This window comes from Canis lupus, chromosome 5, assembly GCF_048164855.1.
Source record: "Canis lupus baileyi chromosome 5, mCanLup2.hap1, whole genome shotgun sequence".
Classification (NCBI taxonomy): Eukaryota; Metazoa; Chordata; class Mammalia; order Carnivora; family Canidae; genus Canis; species Canis lupus.
In genome coordinates, this window is record NC_132842.1 from 55,282,496 (window position 1) to 55,305,005 (window position 22,510).

Below are 22,510 nucleotides of genomic sequence, written 5' to 3' on the forward strand. Positions count from 1 at the left end.
ATACTGAACTTTATAATCATAAAAAGTTATAGTTATATAACCATTTCCAACTATTAGATTGACAATGATCCAAAGATTTCAGACATTAAATAGAATGTGGCCAAGAGCTTTTAAACAACATTGGTAAGAATATTAATAGTCTCTACTGAGAGTAACATGGCAAAAAACTATTAAGATTAAAGATGCATGTTCTCTTCAATCTAGCAGTGCTAATTCTAAAATCTAAATCTAGATTAGAATCCTAGATTCTATTGAGGTAATCCTAAATCTACACAAAGAATTGTGTAAAAGAATACTAACTGTGGCATTAAATAGCAAACAATTGGGAACAACCTAAAACTCCATCCATAAGAGCTCAATTAAAGAAGTATATAGTACACATCTCTATATAAAAAGATCATGCAATTTTAAAAAGCAAGGCAGCTTAATATGCTGGTATGGAGTATTCTCCAAAAAAACATGGAGGAAAACGCACTCACCACAGAGAACACTGTATGAATTACCTAGAAAAATGAAAAATTTACAAAGTTGAAAGATGTGATGATAGAAACATCTTAGATTTATTTCAACTACGTATCATTTATTTTTACTCTCACTAAACATACACAGCACACACATACATACAAACACAAAACTTCGAAGGGTATGCTGTGAAATGTCCCTTGCATATGTACCCTTTAGTCCCACTTCAGAGCTACTTTGAGTATCACCTTGAGGTAACCATCAATGCACACATGTATATGTATACAAACATTTACTTACATAAATGGCAGGTAGCCTAATATATTTCTGCACTGTTCTTCATTTACACATATCTTCCTATCAAATTGCTCAACATAACAAGCAATGATGTAGTTTTTTATTTATTTCAGAGACACAATGAGAGAGAGAGAGAGCGTGCGCGCGCGAGCACATGTGCAGAGTGCATGAGCTGGAGGAAGAGCAGAAGGAGAAGGACAAGCGGACCATGTTGAGAGCAGAGCTCATCCCCATGGCCCCAAAATCATGACTTGAGCCGAAATCAAGAGTTGGAGGCCTAACTAAGAGACCCAGGCGCCCCAACAATGTAGTTTAAAAAATAGTAATAATTAAAAGAATAAACTGAATACAAGTATCTCCATGCTTTTCAAAAGTTTGTGGTAGGCCACTCCGCTTTGTACTGAAGACCTACACTAGTAGCACCTGTTTTCACTAACCAAAAGAAATCCAAAGAGGATTTACGTTTTTGTGAAAAAGGCAAAAAACAAAAATCATGTTTGGCGTGTGTTTTGTAGAGGCTGTTCTAGAGGCACTGCCAGGCTCCTTCCCCGGCATCTCAGTCAGCATCCAGCTGCTGTATTTATGAACTGTGAGCATCCGCGCTCCATTTAGTCTGTGCATCCGATAGCAAGTTGTGTACTAAGATACCAGAAAATCCTGAGTGGTTATTTTTGTCATTTGGGATACTAAAAAATTTTCCATTTAAAGTAATGGTAAATGGTAATTGCTTCTTGGCTTTATGCCATTTCAGATCATGAAAGGTTTCACAGAAATGCTCTACTTTCAGGTATTGGGGAAAACCTGTAATATGTTCAAAAATAGATTCAAACTACTTTAGATCATGTATTTTATAAATAACAATGGAAAAAGAAATAACTCTTAAATGATAACAAACAGATATTCTAGCAATTAGATAAGTGGGAAGAATAAAGGCATTATTAACTAGTTTATTCTTTGGGGAAAGCAATATGACAGCATACAGTGATCTCTACAGAATAAACTTAAGGGATACCTGGGTGGCCCTGTGGGGAGCCTGATGTGGGACTCAATCCCAAGACCCCAGGATCACGCCTGAATCGAAGGCAGATGCTCAAACACTGAGTCACTCAGGCTTCCCTCATTTCCTCTTTCCTATGACATCCTCTTGTCTATGCTCTAAGCCCATCCTAGACTTGAAGAACCTGTGCCAGATATCAAAGAAATAATTAAGACTAAGATGTAGTGCCTTGCCTCTAATGATAGAGGAAAGACGCATGCATAAATAATAACAGAAATAACTAGAGAGCAGACTCAAAGGGAGGAAATTACCATGGATGGGGGTGGATAATAAGGAGGCCAAGTGACATGAGGAACAGGGAAATGACAGTAGATCCACTTAGGCCTTGAAATACAATGACCTACTGGTCGGTCTGGCTTTATACAATCTCTGCCTGGAACATTTTAGCCCATTTAGGCCCTAATTTTGCCATTTACCTCTTTAGACTTGGCTGAATAACCTAGCTAAAGAACTTCAACTCAATGAAAACGCCTTTAATCAAAGAATGAATTATGGGTAACTATCCTTAAAATTTTTTTTTTTTAAGATTTTATTTTTAAGTAATCTCTATACTCAACATGGGGCTCGAACTCACAACCCCATGATCAAGAGTCACATGCTCTACCAACTAAGCCAGCCAAGTGCCCCTGGGTAATTATGTTTTTAAGTATGATGATTTATGTAATTTTAAAAATACTCCTCCCAGGAATGCAATGCTTGTTTTAAAACTTAAAAAATATTTTTCAAAATCTGCTTCTCAAGCAACATGGAAATATCCATCAGGAACCATAATGTCTACAATCTTCCATTACATAGTCCCAACAGACATTTACCGGAAGGCTATGAAAGAACAGAATCACATATAAAAAAGTACCCACTGCAACGTTATCCAGAATGCTAAAAACTACTAACTAAACAAACAGCGGCATAACGTGTAGGCAAACAATCCAACAGAAATAACATGTAAAAAACATTAAAATGTCATGTTAAGTGAGGATATAAACGTGTGCACAAAATGCTATGATGACATCTGTATAAAATATAGATGAATATGGACTGAAAGCGTAAGATAATCTGTGAAAAAGGAATGCAATGATAGACACACAGCTTTTACTAATTTAAAACACTGAACATTTTTCTTACATACTTTTCTTTTCTTTTTTTTTCTTACATACTTTTCAAACACAGAAAGCAGAAAAAATAGGACAATGAACACCCATGTGCACAGCACAAAGATTCAACAGTCATATATGCTTCCTGCACATTCACATACATTTTGCTAAACCATTTAAAAAGATATTCAAGACATTGTAACACTTCACTTATAAATACTTGAGTATATAAATTACTTTTATAAATTACTTTTATATTACTTATAAAATACTTTTATAAATTACAACACCCTCATCATAGCTTGTAAAATTAGCAATAATTATCTTATTTTATTTAATGAAACAAATGTGGTTCTATCCCCAATTATTTCCAGTGAAAGGAAAAGTAGATCTTTTCCCTAGATTCGATTAAATTCCACTTAAACTCTTTTGATCAAAACACTTCATAGATAATTCAGTCTATTTCATACTGAATCACAAATAAAAACCAAGTCTGGCTGCCCCACCACAGTGGTGCAATCTCATCGCTAATTCTAAGGATCTCTCTACCATAAAGATGTTTTTCTTTCCAAACCACTATTTGCTAAGATGATACTTTGACATCATGAGAGAATGTAGATCAACTTTTTATCAAATTGTTTTGACATCAAAATGTATTTAATACTACTAAATATAGAAAACCCTAAAGACTACATCACAAAACTACCAGGATTTATAAATGAATTCAGTAGTCACAGAATACAAAATCAATGACAGAAATCTGTTGCATTTCTATATGGTAATAATAAGCTAGCAGAAATACAAAATAAGAAACAATCCCATTTACGACTGCACCAAAATCAATAAAACCCTTAAGAATAAAATTAACCAAGGGGATTAAATAGATCTGTACACCATAAACTATAAAAAACCGATGAAAGAAATTGAAGATCACGCAAATGATCCATGCTCATGGACTGGGGGAATATATATATATATATATATTTTTTGGACTGGGGGAATATTAAATGTCTACACTACCCAAAGCAATCTATAAACATAATTATCAAAATATATAGCATCATCCACAGAACTATAACAAATAATCCTAAAATTTGTATGGAAACACAATAGACCTTGAATAGTTAAAGCAATCTTGAAAAAGACAAATCAAACTGGAGGCATCACAATCTCAGATTTCAAAACAGACTACAAAGCTGTACTGATCTAAACAGTACTGTACTGGCACACAAACAAAACACCAATGTCAATGGAACAGAACTGAGAAACCAGAAATAAGCCCACACTTACATGGAAATTATTATTTGACAGAGGAGGCAATAATATACAATGGAGAAAAGTCAATCTCTTGAACAAATGGTATTGGGAAAATGGTATTGGGAAAATTGGACAGCTATATACAGAAGAATGAAACTGAAGAATTATACTATACACAAAAATAAACTCAACACGAATTAAACACCTAAATGTGAGACCTGAACCATAAAATTCCTAGAAGAAAACAAAGGCAGAAATCACTCTGACATTAGGTTATAGAAACATTTTTCTAGATATGTCTCCTTTGGTAAGGCAAAGAAAAACAAAAATAAACTACTCAGATTACAGCAAAATAAAAAGGTTTTGCACAGTGAAAGAAACCCAACAAAACAAAAAGGAAACCTACTGAATGGGAGAAGATATTTGCAAATGATATATTTGATTAAGGGTTAATATCCAAAATATATAAAGAATGTGTACAACTCAACACACACACAAATCAAACAATCCAGTTGAAAAATGATAAGATGACAGGAAGACATAAAGATAGTCAACAGACAAATGAAAAGATGCTCAACATCACTAATCATCAGGGAAATGCATTTCAAAACCAGAATGAGATACACCTCATAGCAGTTAGAATGGCTAAAATAAAAAACACAAGAAATAACAAATACTGGTATGGATGTGGAGAAAAAGGAACCCCCATGCACTGTTGTTGGCACTGCAAACTGATACAGCCACTATGGAAAACGGTATGGACATTCCTCAAAAAATTAAAAATGGAATTATCACATGATTCAGTAAGTCCACCGGTAGGTGGTAACCCAAAGAAAATGAAAACACTGATTCAAAAAGATATATGCATCCCTATGTATATTACAGCATTACCTACAGCAGTCAAGATATGGAAGCACCTCAACTGTTCATTGATACGCAAAGGCATAAAGATGATGTGGTGCATACATACACACACACAATGGAATATTACTTGGACATAAAAGATTTCACCATTTGAGACAATAATGATGGATGTAGAGAGTGTAATGAGAATAACTGAAATAAGTCAGTTGGAGAAAGATAAATACCATATGATTTCACTCATATGTGGAATTCAAGAAACAAAACCAATGATCAAAGAAAAAAGGAAACAAAAAACCCCACTTAAAAAAAAAAGATTTATTTAGTTTAGAGAGAATAAGAGAGCGAACACATGAGCAAGAGGGGAAGAGGGACAAAGAGAAACTCAAGCAGACTGTGCACTGAACAGAGCTAGACATGGGGCTCGATCTCACAATCCTGACCCTGAGATGATGACCTGAGTCTAAACCATGAGTCAGACGCTTAACGGACTGTGCCACCCAGGTGCCCTAAAACAGACTCTTAAATATAGAAAGCAAACTTGTGGTTGACAGGGGGGTGGTTGATAAGGCCATGGGTGAAATGACTGAACCTGTGATGAGCACTGAACAGTGTGTACAATTGTTGAATCACTGTTTTACACCTGACACTAATATAACACTGTATGTTAAATGTACTTTAATTAAAAATGTATTTAAGTTTTCTTATTAACTTCTCCATTTTTTAACACTTCAATTTTTAAACATGTTTTCCACAAACTGTGAAACTTATATGAAAGATTCACTTTTATAATGATGGTAGACTTACTCCTTAATTGAAGTGTGAGCACCTTCCTTCTTTTTGGTTTTGTTTGAAACCCTGTAAAGGCAACATAAAGGAATTTAAAACAATAGTATACACATATTATACAGATGTAAATAAACACTTTGTTCATATGACATTTTACTAACTCTATTTAACAAAGTATTATCAGAAAATAAGTTAACAGCCTTCAAATGTACTTCAAAAGTGATTCCAGAGCTAACAATTGGCCTGTAATTAAGAAATTTTCTTTCACATAGTCCCATGAAGTTCCTGAGTCAACTTACTAATTCTGTCAAGTAAAATACACACTGCATCATACTTGTTTACTAAAATAAAGCCATTGGAGAATACTACATACGAAACAACAGTTTAGAAATGAAAAAAAAGCAGGACATCTGTGTGGCTCAGTGTTTGAGTGTCTGCCTTCGGCTCAGGGCATGATCCCGGGATCCTGGGATGGAGTCCCTCATCGGGCTCCCCGCAGGGAGCCTGCTTCTCCCTCTGTGTCTCTCATGAAGAAATAAATAAAATCTTAAAAAAAAAAAAAAAAAAAAAAGCAAGATCAGCACTCAAATATTTGTTTTACCTGGTCAGACCTGATCCAAATGTCCTATTCCTCTCTTCTAGCTTCCAGGTCTCCTATGAGCTTCCCACTTTACTATTAATCTATACCTTAGAGGCTATAAGATATATTAAAAATAATTTGTTCTTAATAAGTATCCAAGTTATAGCCTATTTTGTTACTCTTAAGTCACTTGTATTCTGCTTGGATTTCTAGATTTCTAGAGGTTAAGAGGTGGACCCAAATCTTACCTGGCTGCTTTACTGGGAACAGGTTGCTAACGCAAAAGTTGTCTGGCACGTGATTCTGTAAAGCAATGGTTAAGTACTGCTTGCTGAAGAGTGCCTGGGTGACTCTCAGTCAGCTGAGTGTCCAACCCTTAATTTCGGCTCAGGTTATGATGATCTCAGGGTCATGAGATTGAGCCCTGTATCAAGCTGGGAAGGTAGTAAGGCCCAAGGCTCCCCCATGGGTCCTGTTCTCTGGGCTTTAATAAAACCACCTTTTTGTACCAAAACAAAACAAAACTAGCTGAAGGCAATGGTGGGTAAAAGATATTTAAGCTGTTAGAAAACATAATGAGCACTGGCTGCTTTATTTTTTAATTTTAATTTAATTTAAAAAATTTAAAAAAGATTTTATTTATTTATTCACAAGAGAGACACACACACAGAGAGGCTGAGACACAGGCAGAGGAAGAAGCAGGCTCCATGTAGGGAGCCCGACGTGGGACTCGATCCTAGGTCTCCAGGATCACACCCTGGGCTGAAGGTGGCGTTAAATCGCTGAGCCACCCAGGGATGCCTTATTTTCTTTTTAAAAAATATTTTATTTATTTATTCATGAGAGACAAAGAGAGAGGGAGACAGAGGGAGAGCCTGGCTCCCCAAGAAGCATGACCTGAGGTAAAGGCAGACGCTTAACTGACTAAGCCACCTAGGTGCCCCTTATTTTTATTTTTTAAAGATTTTATTTATTTGATGGAGAGAGAGTTTGCACGTGGGTGAGAGAGCACAAGCAGGGGGAGCTACAGGCAGAGGAAAGGGAGAAGCAGGCTCCCTGTTCAAACCTAGGGACTCGATCCTAGGACCCCAGGATGATAACCCAAGTGAAGGCAGACACATAACACATTGAGTCACCCAGGTACCCCATGGCATTTTTATTTTTAAAGATTGTATTTATTTCTTTGAGAAAGCACAAGCTGGGGGGCGGGGAGGGCACTGAGGGAGAGGGACAAGCAGATTCCATGCTGAGTATAGAGCCTGATGCAGGACCCTGGGACATGACCTGAGTGGAAGGCAGACACTTAACCAACTAAGCCAGGCACCCCAATAATACTCCTAAAGGTAAAGATCTTTTCTTAGGAACAATTAGTCATAGATTGGTCCTTATTTTGTGGCAAATATTCTGGACAAGGTTGTATTCCCAAGTGTTGCTTGAACTCATGAAAAAAAACCTATAACATCTGCAATTTAATGGTTATCATAGTTAAACATCTAGAAAAAAATCTGCTAGGTTTTAATAATAGTACAATTAAGTACTTGACATAACGGTGCTTAAAAATATAATTTAACCAAGTCTAATTTTCATTCATGCCATACTTCAAGTTAAATATATTCAAAATGTTGGGAAGCCTGGGTGACTTAGTCGGTAAGTGTCCGACTGATTTTGGCTCAGGTCATGATCTCAAGATGACAGGACACTGAGCCCTGCATTGGACTCTATGCTCAGGGAGAAGTCTGCTTGATATTCTCTCTCCCCCTCTACTCTCATTTTTTAAATTTTTATTTATTTGAGAGAGAGAGAGCACGCGAGCATGAGCAGAGGGAGAGGCTCTATTCCAGGACCGAGATCATGACCTAAGCTGAAGGCAGATGCTTAACCAACTGAGCCACCTAGGCGCCTCTCCCCAAACAAATAAATAAATCTCTTAAAAAAAAAATAAAAAGGTTAGTACACTCATATATTTTAACGGTTGCTAGATCTATCAAAATAGAAAATAAGACCGTAACAGTTTAAAGCTATGGGAAAATACCTATTTTGAAATGTCAATACATGTGGAAATAATCATGGAAAGCCAGTCAGCCATCTCAAAAGCTATTAAAATGTTTATAGTTTTTTTTTTTTTTTTTTTAAGATCTATTTATTCAGAGAGAGAGAGGCAGAGGCACAGGCAGAGGGAGAAACAGGCTCCATGCAGGAAGCCTGACATGGGACTCGATCTCGGGTCTCCAGGATCACGCCCTGGACTGAAGGTGCCACTGCACCACCGGAGCTGCCCAATGTTTATACTTTTTGATGAAATAACAGTACTTCTAGATATCAAAAGGAAATAATCTATAAGAAGTTTCATATATAAAAATGTTTATCTAATTATCAGAGGAAAAGCTTGCTAGTGTTCAGCATTCAGCTAACTATGAACTTTCTCTGAACCAGACATAATAGGAATCAGGCACTATCTCAGATACTAAAAGGAGAAGGAGAAGCAGGCTCCCCACTAAGTGCAGAGCAAGGACTCAATCTTACAAACGTGAATCATGACCTGAGCCCAAATAAGGGTTGGATGCTCAACCAACTGAGCCATCCAGGTGCCTCATAAGATGTCTTTATATAAAGAGAGAGGAACATAAACAATACATTTTCTAACACCACTCATACATACTTGAAGACAGAGAAATAGATTTGATAGGCTATAGAGCAAACTAATTTTAGTGGTGACCTATGGAAAAGGGTAGGAAGTGGGACTGGCTTTGGTCACCAATGGGATTTTTGTCTTATTTGTAATTTGTGAAATATAAAAAATTTATTTATTAAAAAAGATGTATACAGGGATGCCTGGGTGGTTCAGTGGTTGAGTGTCTGCCTTCGGTTCAGGGCGTGATCCTGGAGACCGGGGATTGAGTCCCACATCGGGCTCCCTGCATGGAGCCTGCTTCTTCCTCTGCCTGTGTCTCTGCCTCTCTCTCTGCCTCTCATGAATAAATAAATAAAATCTTAAAAAAAAAAAAAAAGATTTATTTGAGAAAGAGAGCTATCACAAGGAAGGGGGGTAAGGGCAGAGGGAGAAACAGACTCCGCAATGAGCAGGGAGCCCAATGTGCGATGCCATCCCAGGACCCTGGGATCATGACCTGCACCGAAGGCAGACACTTAACCAACTGATCTACCCAGGTGGCGTAATTTGTGCAATTTTTAAATGACTTTATTTATTCATTCATGAGAGACACAGAGAGAAGGCACAGAGGCAGAGGGGGAAGCAGGCTCCCCACAGGTAGCCCGATGTGGAACTCAATCCCAGAACTCCGGGATCATGCCCTGAGCCGAAGGGAGACGTCCAACCACTGAACCACTCAGGCATACCTAATTTGTGCAATTTTTAGAAGGTAATGTGTTCATGTATCATTTATGATTAAGAAATACATATATTCTTTAAAGATATAAAACAAAGTAAACGGTATGAGAACAATATAAAAAAAAATAAACCATGTAATAAAGACTCCAGACAGAGGACAATAAAATATAACATGTGGCCCTGGACTCAATCCTGTTGCAGATGCAACACAGATGGATCTAGAAAACATTACGTTAAGTGAAAAAAGCCAAACACAAAGCACTATATATGGTATAATTTATTCAAAATGTCTACAACAAGCAAGTCCACAGAGAAAATAGGTCAGTCATTGCCTAGGCCTGGCAAAGTTGGAAAATAGAGTACGTGTTAGTATTTTTAGGGGAGGAGGATACATTATGAAGACATTCTGTAACTGACTGTAGTCATGGCTTTGTAATTGTGAACATACTAAAAACCCAAATCACTGAGCTGTACATTTTATAAGGTGAATTGTATGCCATGTAAACTCTATTTCAATAAAGCTTAAATAGAAAAAAAAAATCAGAGGATATTTTCCAAAATGGATATTATACAAATGTCCATCAATGGTTAAAATAATAAATAGATTATGGTGAATGCAACAAAACTATAACTATAAACAACGTGTATTACTCTAAGTGTTGAGCAAAATAAGCCAGTCACAAAGGAGTTGTATATGTAAGTCTAAGTATAAAAGTTCCAAGAAGGGCAAAACTGATCTATGACGTTAGAAGTCAGAATATTCATGGAGATCCCTGGGTGGCTCAGCATTTTAGCACCTGCCTTCAGCCCAGGGCATGATCCTAGAGTTCCAGGATCGAGTCCTACATCAGGCTACCTGCATGGAGCCTGCTTCTCCCTCTGCCTGTGTCTCTGCCTCTCTCTCTGTGTCTCTCATGAATAAATAAATAAAATCTTAAAAAAAAAAACAAAAAACGAAAATGGCTATCCTTGGGAAAGGGATTGGTAATGACTAGGAGACATAAGGAAACTTTAGGATTATGATAATATTCTTTTTAATCAAGCTGTTCACTTCTAATATATGCACTTTTCTTTTTTTTAAAAAGATTTTATTTCTTTATTCATGAGATAGAGAGAGAGAGAGGCAGAGACACAGGCAGAGAGACACAGGCAGAGAGAAGCAGGCTCCATGCAGGAAGCCTGACATGGGACTTAATCCCAGGACCCCAGGATCAGGCCCTGGGCTGAAGGCGGCATTAAACCGCTGCCCTATATGCACTTTTCTGCATACACATTTCAATAAAAAGTTTACAATACGACCAAATAAAACCTGAACCTATGCAAAATATGAAACTGAAATAAGTCAAAATATGGTGCATCTGGGTAAAAGAGCTCTCCTTTTAAAAAACTGTAAAGTAGGACAGTCTGGGTGGCTCAGCGGTTTAGCGCCACCTTCAGTCCAGGGCGTGATCCTAGAGTCCCAGGATCAAGTCCCACGTCAGGCTCCCTGCATGGAGCCTGCTTCTCCCTCTGCCTGTGTCTCTCCCTCTCTCTCTCCCTCTCTCCCTCTCTCTCTCTCTCTCTCAATCTGTGTGTCTCTCATGAATAAATAAAATCTTAAAAAAAATTTTGAAAAGTAAACACAAGTTACATCAAAAGTTTATGTATTACACATAATATATATATATATTTTTTTTAGATTTATTTGAGACAGAGCAAGTGAGAGTGTGTGTGCAAGCAAACACAGAGGGGAAGGGCGGAGAGAGAGGAAAAGGAAGGAGGTGGGAGGGACGGAGGGAGAGGGAGAGGGAAGGGAGGAGGAGAGAGGGAAAGAGAGAGAGAACAAATGAATCCCAAGCAAACCCTGCACTGAGCCTGATGCAGGGCTCAAGACTACAATCTGAGGTGAAACCAAGAGTCTGCTCCGTAGCCAACTGTGCCACCCAGGTGCCCCTACAAAATACTGTTCAAAGTATTTCATAATAAAAAAATACATGCAGGGAAAGGTGAAGTGTAGATAAGGGAAGCTTAGCAAGTTAAGTGATTGGTCTCAAATTACAAACTGTTAATTTGTCACGTTCCATTATCTTTTTGGTCATTAAAAGGGGAACTGCATCATACAATACAAACATATCAAGGTTACACAATAGCTCAAGATTAGCTTTTATTTTTTTTATTTTTACTTTTTTAAAGATTTTATTCATTTATTCATGAGAGACAGAGGAGAAAGGCAGAGACACAGGCAGAGGGAGAAGCAGGCCCCACGCAAGGAGCTCGATATGGGACTCGATCCCGGGTCTCCAGGCCCAGGCCCTGGACTGAAGGCGGCGCTAAACCGCCGAGCCACCCGGGCTGCCCCAAGATTAGCTTTTAAATAACAGTATTAATGGGAGCATGTACAGGTAATACATTTAAGTTACCTGTTTATTTTCTTTTACATATTAATTAATTATAAATTCAAGTACCTACAATATCATAATCTCAGCATGGTATAACAGCTTCCTTTTATTCATTCATTCATTCATTCATTCATTCAACAGCTTCCTTCTAAAAAATTTATAAATTGTCGCTACATTGAGACACAAATTATGTTTCCATACTTGCTGTGGTGAAAATGAGACCTGTAATATTTTCTGCTAGGCTCATGGAGTAAAGAGAAGTAGTAAGACTTTGAATATTAGAAAAAATTAAGGAATAAAAATTTTAGATCACTTGACAAAATAGCTATCAGTGTATTTCCTTCAATTTGACTTCTTGGTTACTGGAAGGGAATTTATGAAGTATTTCTATATTCAAGTGGAGATCAAAGAAGCCCAGCTGAAAGAACTCCAGACTGACAGCAACAACTGTGGACTGAACAAAAGTTCCTTCTAAAAGGGCTATTCTGAAGATTATGATTCTGACTTTGGAGGAAGTATGGTGATTAGCAGTGGAAAAAATCACATGTAAAATTCCTTAAATAAAAACTTACTAAAAAAAAAAAAACTTACTGACTTTATTTACGTATTTATTTTTTTAAGAGATTTTATTTATTCATGAGAGACACAGAGAGAGGCAGAGACACAGGCAGAGGGAGAAGCAGGCTCCATACAGGGAGCCTGATGTGGGACTCGATCCCGGGACCCCGGGGTCACGCCCTGAGCCGAAGGCAGGCGCTAAACAGCTGAGCCACCCAGGGATCCCCAGCTTATTGACTTTAAATTTAAAAAACTAAAAATTTCCTGCTAAATCATAATACAACATGTCTGCCACAGATTGATGTATAAAAGGACAAGTTTGGAGCTTCGGTCCCTAAAGTTCAGTTTGGGTTTTATCACCTCAGACCCTTCTCTATGCACAGAAACTCACACTCTTTGTCCTTCTTTCTCTATCTCCTACAATGTATTTTTATTTCAAATTGAAAGAGAAAGACTAATGAGATTGGAAAATAATTTAGAAAGAGTATCATTAAATTAGAAAATGTATAATCACAAAATAACAAAATGAAAAAATTTTAAATGCGCTACAATTACACTTAGCAGGTATAATACAAGAATAATGTAAGCCTTAAATAACTGTATAGTTTTAAACTCAGGGGTAGTTTTCAACGCTTAGGATTTGTCAAACTTAACAAACCATTTTTAGTCACAAAGTCAAAACAAACAAGCAAACAAAACAAAGTCACATAATCACAATGTGACTGTCAGAAAAGATGCTCAGTGATCACTTACCATATAGTAACCAGTATGATAGCCACTCATGTACCAAGAGATTAACATACTTCCCAAAGCATCAGCATCATCAAGAGAATCTGGACATATCGGAGGTGGTGGAGGAATTATCTGGAAATGGAGAAAGTCAATATTCTAAAGTCAATAAACAACTGAAGTCTGGACATCCATTTTACATAGAGAATGCTGGATTAGTGGTATCTTTTCCTACATTTCATGCCATTTCCTACTTAAAACTTAAAAAAAAAATCTGACATTTTGAAAAAGCTAACCAGTAACAACACAAAAGACCCAACAAAATTTAAATGAGTTAGAATCGGGACACCTGGGTGGCTCAGTGGTTGCGCATCTGCCTTTGGCTCAGGTTGTGATCCCCAGGTCCTGTGACTGAGTTCCATATCAGGCTCCCCATGGGGAACCTGCTTTTCCCTCTGCCTCTGCCTCTCTCATGAATAATAAAAATCTTTTTTTTTTTTTTTTCCAAAGAAAGAATAAGAGGGCAGCCAGGTTGGCTCAGCAGTTTAGCGCCACCTTCAGTCCAGGGTCTAATCCTGGAGACCCAGGATGGAGTCCCGCGTCAGGCTCCCTGCATGGAGCCTGCTTCTCCCTCTGCCTGTGTCTCTGCCTTACACACACACTCTCTCTCTCTGTGTCTTTCATCAATAAATAAATAAAATCTTAAAAAAAAAAAATCAAAAGACAACAGATCACATAAAATGTTTAGATACTTTCATTTTTCAATTATTATCGTTCCATTACGAAGCTATGGGTAAAAGACCAAGAATATTATACTTTTGTCCCCCCCAAGATTTTATTTCTCTCTCTCTCTCCAAATAAATAAAGAGCATATACATGCATGCGAGTGGGCATAGGGGCAGATGGAGAAGGAGAGAATCTCAAGGAGACTCTGTACTGAGCATGGAGCCCATGAAGGGGCTCAATCCCACGACCCTGAGATTGCGACTTGAACCAAAATCAAGAATCGGATGCCCAGCAGACTGAGCCATCCATGTGTCACAAATATACTTTTATGGTTTTACTCGAAAAATACCCATACAACATTTTTTTTTCCCCATACAACATTTTAAGTAAAGGTCCTGTGTTGCTCCCACTGGAACACAAAGCATCTTATATCTAGTCTATCACTATAACCAGAAGTCTACCATTAGATAGCCAAATAGTCTATGTGAAGTTAACATCCAAGCATATCTGGAAAGAGCAAACTATTAATCCTTTTTTTAAAAAAGATTTTATTTACTCATGAGCAACACACAGAGAGAGGCAGAGACAGGCAGAGGGAGAAGCAGGCTCCACAGTGGGAGCCTGACATGGGACTTGATCCCAGGATCACGATCTGAGCCAAAGGCAGATATTTAGCCACTGAGCCACTCAGCTGCCCGCTATTAATCCTTATTTATGGTGTAATTAAATCCTTTCAAATAGGAGTTACCTTCGTACAGAATGGGAAACAATTTCTGAGAGGAAGGAAGCAGGCAATATGGGCCTCAGAGTTGGGGCCAATAAGAGGACTGAGTCTGGGTAGCAGACGGGCATTAAAAACAAAAACCTGATGTTTTTTTTTTTTTTTTTTTTTTTTTTTTTTATTTATTTATGATAGGCACACAGTGAGAGAGAGAGAGGCAGAGACACAGGCGGAGGGAGAAGCAGGCTCCATGCACCGGGAGCCCGATGTGGGATTCGATCCCGGGTCTCCAGGATCGCGCCCTGGGCCAAAGGCAGGCGCCAAACCGCTGCGCCACCCAGGGATCCCAAAACCTGATGTTTAGTTCAAATTTTTACCCATTAGAATGTGACCATAGGGATAGTCTAAAATGACATTTCCCAACAACCTATGTGCTGCTAAATCCCCAAGAATGTATGAAATATGAAAGCAAAATTTAATCTGAATCCTTTTGCACTTACTGGTGGTCCAGAAGGAAATGGAGGCAGCCAGCATGATAGGAAGTGTGGTGGTGGTGGAGGTGGTGGTGGGCCACTGAATTTTACACCAGGCTGTAAAGACAATTTCAAAGGAAGATTAATTTACCAATTTACACATGAAAGGGGGAAAAAGATTCAATACCACAGAGTCAAATAATCACCCAGAATAATATACATATCAAAAAAGATGAAATAGTTTCATATATCAAATAGTAAAGACTTACAAATCTAGATTTTCCTCATTTCCTTTCTATACTAAACATTCAGAAAGTAGTTCAAAATAAGAAAGATTCCTAATTACCTCATAAATCAGAGACAGCGGTATTTATTTACTTATTCATTTATTTATTTTAAAGATTTATTTATTTATTCATGAGAGAGACAGACTGAGAGAGAGAGAGGCAGAGACACAAGCAGAGAGAGAAGCAGGCTCCGTGTAGGAGGCCTGATGCAGGACCTGATCCCAGATCCCAGGATCACGACCTGAGCCAAAGGCAGCAGCCCAACCGCTGAGCCACCCAGGTGTACCCCCCAACCCCCGCCTTTTTTAAAAATAAGAGACAGTGGTATTTAGCAAGATATTTCAATCATAAAAGACTATAGCGGGATCCCTGGGTGGCGCAGCGGTTTGGCGCCTGCCTTTGGCCCAGGGCACAATCCTGGAGATCCGGGATCGAATCCCACGTCGGGCTCCCGGTACATGGAGCCTGCTTCTCCCTCTGCCTGTGTCTCTGCCTCTCTCTCTCTCTCTGTGACTGTCATGAATAAATAAAAACGTAAAAAAAAAAAATAAATAAATAAATAGAAAAAAAAAAAAAAGACTATAGCCCCTCACAATTTTGCTAATTAAGTTGTATAATCCTTTTTTTTTTTTTTTAAGATTTAATTATTTGACACACAGAGAGAACACAAGCAGTGGGAGCTGCAGGCAGAAAGAGAGGGAGACATAGGCTCCATGCTGAGCAGGGAGCCTGATGTGGGGCTCGATCCCAGAACCCTGGAACTATGACCTGAGCCAAAGGCAGATACTTAACCAACTGAGCCAACCAGGCCCTAAACTGTATAATCTTTTTATGGATATCCTTTGAGTTACATATACTACTGTAAATCATATATTGTACAAAAATTAGTAAATCCCTCATTTAATAAGAAAGATCAGCCCTCTGAAACCAATGAAGTATGATATATAAACCAAGAAATTTAATCATTCTCGAAATTGTAATATAGTATAAATCTAATAAGAAATCTCTCACACACACAAAAAAAATTTCTCACAGAAAATCTTCAGAAAAAGCTTTAATAAGTTGTGATTTTTAATTTTATTTATTACTATTACTGTCTGAATACTATCACTGCCAGGAAGAAATCAATGCTTTATACAAAACAACTGTATAAACACACCTACTTGGGTTCTATGATATAACTTAAAAATCTTTTGTTACTTAAAACCAAAAGAACCATAAAGGAAAACAATATTTACACTTTCCTCTATAAAACAATCTGAGAGCACCTAAGGATTTAATCTATATATTAGGTGTAAATATTGTGTTTTCTTCCAATTTTAATACACTTACTGAAGTGATGTGGAGAACTAGAGTATAACACCTAGACGGTAAAACACCATAATAGTTTCTAACTTAAGTTCACAAATTTATTAGTCTAATACTCAATCCTCCATAAAAAAATAGTTGGGAGGGACACCTGGGTGGCTCAGCTGTTGAGCATCTGCCTTTGGCTCAGGCCATGATCCTGGGGTTTGGGGATGGAGTCCTGCATCAGGCTCCCCACAGGGAGCCTGCTTCATCCTCTGCCTGTATCTCTGCCACTCTCTGTGTCTCTCATAGAGTAAGAATAAATAAATAAAATCTTAAAAAAAAAAAAGTCAGGAAGGTCTTTCAGTATAAACTACTCTGAATTACTATCTCATTTCCTTTGTAAAGAATTTTCAAGTGTGTGGATGCCTGGGTGGCTCAGTGGTTGAGCATCCGCCTTTGGCTCAGGGCGTGACCCCAGAGTCCCAGGATCGAGTCCCACACTGGGCTCCCTGCATGGAGCCTGCTTCTCCCTCTGCCGGTGTCTCTGCCTTTCTGTGTGTTTCATGAATAAATAAATAAAATCTTAAAAAAAATTTTTTTTTCAAGTGTAGATTTAGAATACCTACAAAAAACTACAAAAGTTTCGTAGAAAAGCTAAAACTCATTTAATATAGTATTGTTTTTTTTTTTTTTTTTAAGTTCTAGAATTATTAACTATTTTCTGGGAAACCTTTTCTGGGTAGAAATTACCTTTCCTGGTCCCAGTCCCGATCCTGACATTGGGGGTGGTGGAGGGAGAAAAGAGTTCCATGGAGCAGCTTTTGACTTGATGTTATTTGGTTTATTTCCAGGAGACCTGGAGGAGTTCTCACTTTCATCTGTTGAAATTTGACTTTCATTTTCATTCTTTAAAAAGAAAAAAATAGACGTATTCTTGTTATAAAGGTATCATTAAAAAAAATTAATGCTCAGTAGATCAAACTAACAACTAATTGTTTAATTTCTCATGCCCTCTTGGCTTCTAAGAATTCTTTTTTTTTTTTTTTTTTCTTCTGTATCCTTACCTCCTGAGTATCCTGTTCTACATTATTTGCTACTTCACAGGCTGGGGAAAGTAGATCAGACACATTTTGCTCCTCCCTATTTCCATATCCAGTATAAACCACAACGCAGGTTTCTCTCTTAAAATCAATTGAAGCAATGGTAGCTGGGTAAATGCACCCGTCTTCTGACCAAACAGCAGAACATTTGTCACCAACTTTCCACTAAAAAAGAAACCAAAGATATATACATGTACATATCTCTTTTAAAGAGGATAAACTGCAATCTTGTTTAGGTAGGGTATAGCAGGTTGTGGAGGGGACAGTCTCTGGCTAACTGATCTGGAAGGCAGAATGACATAATCGAAAAGGCTTGGGAGAAAAAAACAAATCAAAAAAAAAAAAAAAAAAAGAAAAAAACAAATCTAAATTTCCCATATAAATATAATTGTTTACATACTCATGCCACATATTTGCCATAAATACAAATTCTGCAATTTTTATAATCATGGATAAGTTTCTTAATCTCTTTAGGTCTCATTTTCATCTGTTAAGTAATTATAATAAAATCTACCTCATATATATTTGCTGTGAAGAAAAGAAAGGGGAGAAAGTGTCTAAAGTGTACTACACTCTGGTTCAGCACATAGCGAGAGCTTATCAAAGTTACCTTTCTTCCCCCTTAGTAATGATAAAACTAAAGGAACAGATGAGACATCAAAATATTTAGCTTTCAGGTCCAGTGTTTTATTTTTATTTTTTTAAATATTTATTTATTTATTTATTTATTTATTTATTTATTTATTGAGAGAGAGAGAGAGAGAGAGAGAGAGAGAGAGAGAGGGAGAGGCAGGCTCCATGCAGGGAGCCCAAGGTGGGACTCGATCCCAGGTCTCCAGGGTCACACCCTGGGCTGCAGGCGGCGCTAAACCGCTAAACCGCTGCGCCACCAGGGCTGCCCAGGTCTAGTGTTTTATTTTTTAATTTTTTTAATTAATTAATTTATGATAGGCACACAGTGAGAGAGAGAGAGGCAGAGACACAGGCAGAGGGAGAAGCAGGCTCCATGCACCAGGAGCCCGACGTGGGATTTGATCCCGGGTCTCCAGGATGGTGCCCTGGGCCAAAGGCAGGCGCTAAACCGCTAAACCGCTGTGCCACCCAGGGATCCCGGTCTAGTGTTTTAAATAACAAAAGATTCTCCCCGATTTTTGGTTCCTGAATATTAGTTTAATGGTTTTTGACGGAAAAAAGAAAAAAAAAAAAAAAGCATGGCCATCTATCAGTTTAAGCAGAACACTGCCAAGTCAGTTTCAGGCCCGAGTTTCAGGCTACTCCTCCCAAATAGCACTGGGTTCCTCAACCCCACCCCTCACAGAAAGTAAATACGATCTTCAATGTATCATTCCCACTTACTTCATTATATTCTTATTAACATGCATGTTTCTAAACTATAGAAAGTTTAATAGCTATCTTAGAAATGCTATGATTACATGTCAATGGAAGACATCATACTAATCATTTAAGTTAAAGAGATTTTCACTATTATTAAAAACAGTAACAAGAAATTCTTTGAAGTTCAAACTCAATGTTTTAAAAATAACCTGCTTCAGGGCTGTGGTAGCATTCTTTTTTTGGCTTTTATTCTTCTTAGCAGGCTTTCTTTTAGGTGTGCTTTTTGGTTTATCTGAAGCTTCAGAAATGTCACCATTCTTTAGCGCATGCTATGAAAACATGAATAGAAAGGTACATGTTAAAGGGTAAGACACGAAAGAAGTGTAACAATATAATCCGGTCACTGCAAGCTGATCTCAAGGCCCCATCAATTCAGACAGCCTCTATTTCCTCTTTTCATCTTCCCACATGCTACAGAAACTATTCTGGAGGGAATCATATATCCGATCAGCAGCCCTAAGGACCCTTTTAATCAAGTCCTCACTCTCAACCTTTTTGTAATATTATATTCTGTTGATTGTCTTGAAATTCATGACATTTTGGATGATATAGCAATGCAGAACTTCAAAACTTTATTACCTCTGTGATTGAGTCTTAAACTTGGGCATTCCCCAAAACAACTGTCCATCCTTCTTTATTTGCTTATGATCATCTATTCCTATCAACTATTATAACTTCTATATAAGCAGACTTTTTTTTAAAATTTAATTTATTTACTCATGAGAGACACAGAGAGAGAGAGAGAGAGAGGTAGAGACACAGGCAGAGAGAAGCAGGCTCCATGCACCGGGAGCCCGACGTGGGAATCGATCCTAGGTCTCCAGGATCGCGCCCTAGGCCAAAGGCAGGCGCCAAACCGCTGCGCCACCCAGGGATCCCAACAATCATTTTTTTAACATGGGACTTGGGACTAGATCCTGGGTCTCCAAGACCACACCCTGGGCTGAAGGTGGCGCTAAACCGCTGAGCCACCCTGGCTGCCCTATAAGCAGACTTCTAAAACTATTATCCAGCAGTCATTTCTTCTTTATTAATCCAACATCTCCAAATACCAATTTCATATCTTTACATTTACTTTAAACTTAACACAATTAAAAGTAAACTATCGGGGTGCCTGGGTGGCTTAATTGGTTAAGTATCTGACTCTTGATTTCAGCTCTGGGCATGATCTCAGGGTTGTGAGATAGAGTTCCACATCAGGCTCTGTCCTCAGCATGGATAGAGTCTGCTTGGGATTCTTTCTCTCCTTCCCCTTTTCCTTCCCTCTGCTCGTTTGCTCTCTTTCTGAAAAAGTAAATCTTTAAAAATAAATAAAAATTAACTATCTTTTCCTCTACTCAGACTACTTCCCTCTGCAATATTGTCAATTCCATCCAATGCTGAAACCCACTTTAATCTGCATTTTACAGAACCTTGTATTAGCATGCTTCTACTCTAAGGGTATATAGAAAAGCATTACTGACAAATCTGAATTCCACTTCAAGGATAACATACAGGTTTGATCTTTACCTCATGAGGGAAAGAAGTGGACTTTCTACTTGGTGCTCTCTATGAGATTATGCTCTTTTCTTGGACTATTGATGGTCCATGCATCATGCTCAAAAAACTAAATACCTCGCATGGTAGGAAAGGGATGACGCTGGTCAACTGTGTAAATGTCTTTTTTGAGCCACAACAACAGAACTCATCCCCTAAAAGAATTGTATATTCCTACCATGAGGAACACTTGACTTCATAATGAACTCACAGGATTTGGGGAGGATTAATTTAAGTAAAGCACTTAGAATGGTGCATAATATGTTGTAAACATTCTACAAGTGCTAATTATAAGACTATTGGTATTATTATTATTTCAATGAAGGCTTGTTAAATGAAAATTATAACTCAGGCTTCCCTTCCACTAATCTGAGTTAGAGGACTTCTATAGTTTGATACAATGCAAACACATTAAAAGTAATTAATGTTTAAAATTCTACTTCAGTTGCCTTTGTGAAAGGGATGACATCCAGAGAGCCTACCAACTTCTGAAGGAAGATGATCAGCTAAGTTAACTAACCAATGATATCTACTGGTCTTCAAAATTACAACTGAATAATATGTACTTTGACATCTAAGTATGTTATCAGTTAATTTTTTTCCCAAATGATTAACATGAGGAAATAAGGAAAAGAATAAATATTTCATACCTTAAATGAAGCCACAGCTTTATCATAAGCTTTTATCAATGCTGTATCATCCCAAATGTCAGAATCATCACTCTGGGAAGGGTAAAGAACAAAAATAATTAGTGTTTAAATGAATTTCATCAAAAAATGTACATTAGATAGCATCAAGAGCCATCTTACCCCACACATAATGAAATTACGCTACAAACAGGTATTTTAAATCCTAAATAAAACTACAAGAAGCCTACCTACTTAGAAAGTATGTGACATTATCCTCAAAGCTAGACCTATGTCAATGTTCTAAGATATATACTGAAAAATGAATGCTCCACAATTTAATGAGTAAGTCGATCTGACCAAGGGTCCATGTTTCAATCTTTTCTAAGAGCTGATAAAGGGTTTTGTTTGGCAGTGTGGGAAAATATCTGGCTATTCACTTGACTTTATACAGACTATAGTAATGTAATTCTGACCACAGAGTCTGTGGTCTAAAGAATATTCTTTTCCCCTTCATTTACACTATGTCTAGATCATTCAAAGAATTCCCAAAATGTTCAGGGGGTTGCAAATTATCAATAGTGATCAATCAATTTTCATTTTCTAAAAAAATTTATTTATTTATTCATGAGAGACAGAGAGAGGCAGAGACACAGGCAGAGGGAGAAGCAGGCTCCATGCAGGAAGCCTGATGTGGGACTCGATCCCGGGGCTCCAGGATTACACCCTGGGCCCAAGGCAGGCGCGAAATCACTGAGCCACCCAGGGATCCCCCTCAATTTTCATTTTAAACAGGAGTGGTATTAAGTAATCTGGAAAACACTCAGGTATCAGTAATTCCTATTTTTACTTAAATTTAATTCAATTTAAGAAGTACTATTTTTGAATATCCATTATCTCCTAAGCACTGATTGCTGAGAAATATATGAAATCATCCTTTTTTTT

At 37.7% G+C, this 22,510-nt stretch overlaps 1 protein-coding gene across 4 annotated transcripts in view; it reads right to left on the reverse strand.

Moving 5' to 3' along the window:
* LOC140633748 (survival motor neuron protein) overlaps nt 1-22,510 on the reverse strand; it is a 41,297-nt gene that overhangs the window by 7,043 nt on the left and 11,744 nt on the right. For 2 of the 4 annotated variants that reach the window (XM_072826740.1, XM_072826742.1), the window contains exons 2-8: nt 21,590-21,661; nt 19,553-19,672; nt 17,973-18,173; nt 17,659-17,814; nt 15,356-15,445; nt 13,433-13,543; nt 5,833-5,883 (exon numbers count right to left, since the gene is read on the reverse strand). In XM_072826740.1, coding sequence (XP_072682841.1) covers nt 5,836-5,883; nt 13,433-13,543; nt 15,356-15,445; nt 17,659-17,814; nt 17,973-18,173; nt 19,553-19,672; nt 21,590-21,661 — 798 coding nt within the window. In that variant the 3' untranslated portion in view covers nt 5,833-5,835. Of the gene's footprint in view, nt 1-479; nt 504-1,771; nt 1,941-5,832; nt 5,884-13,432; nt 13,544-15,355; nt 15,446-17,658; nt 17,815-17,972; nt 18,174-19,552; nt 19,673-21,589; nt 21,662-22,510 lie in introns of all 4 variants that reach the window. The other 2 variants (XR_012031342.1, XM_072826741.1) reach the window with 2 other exon arrangements.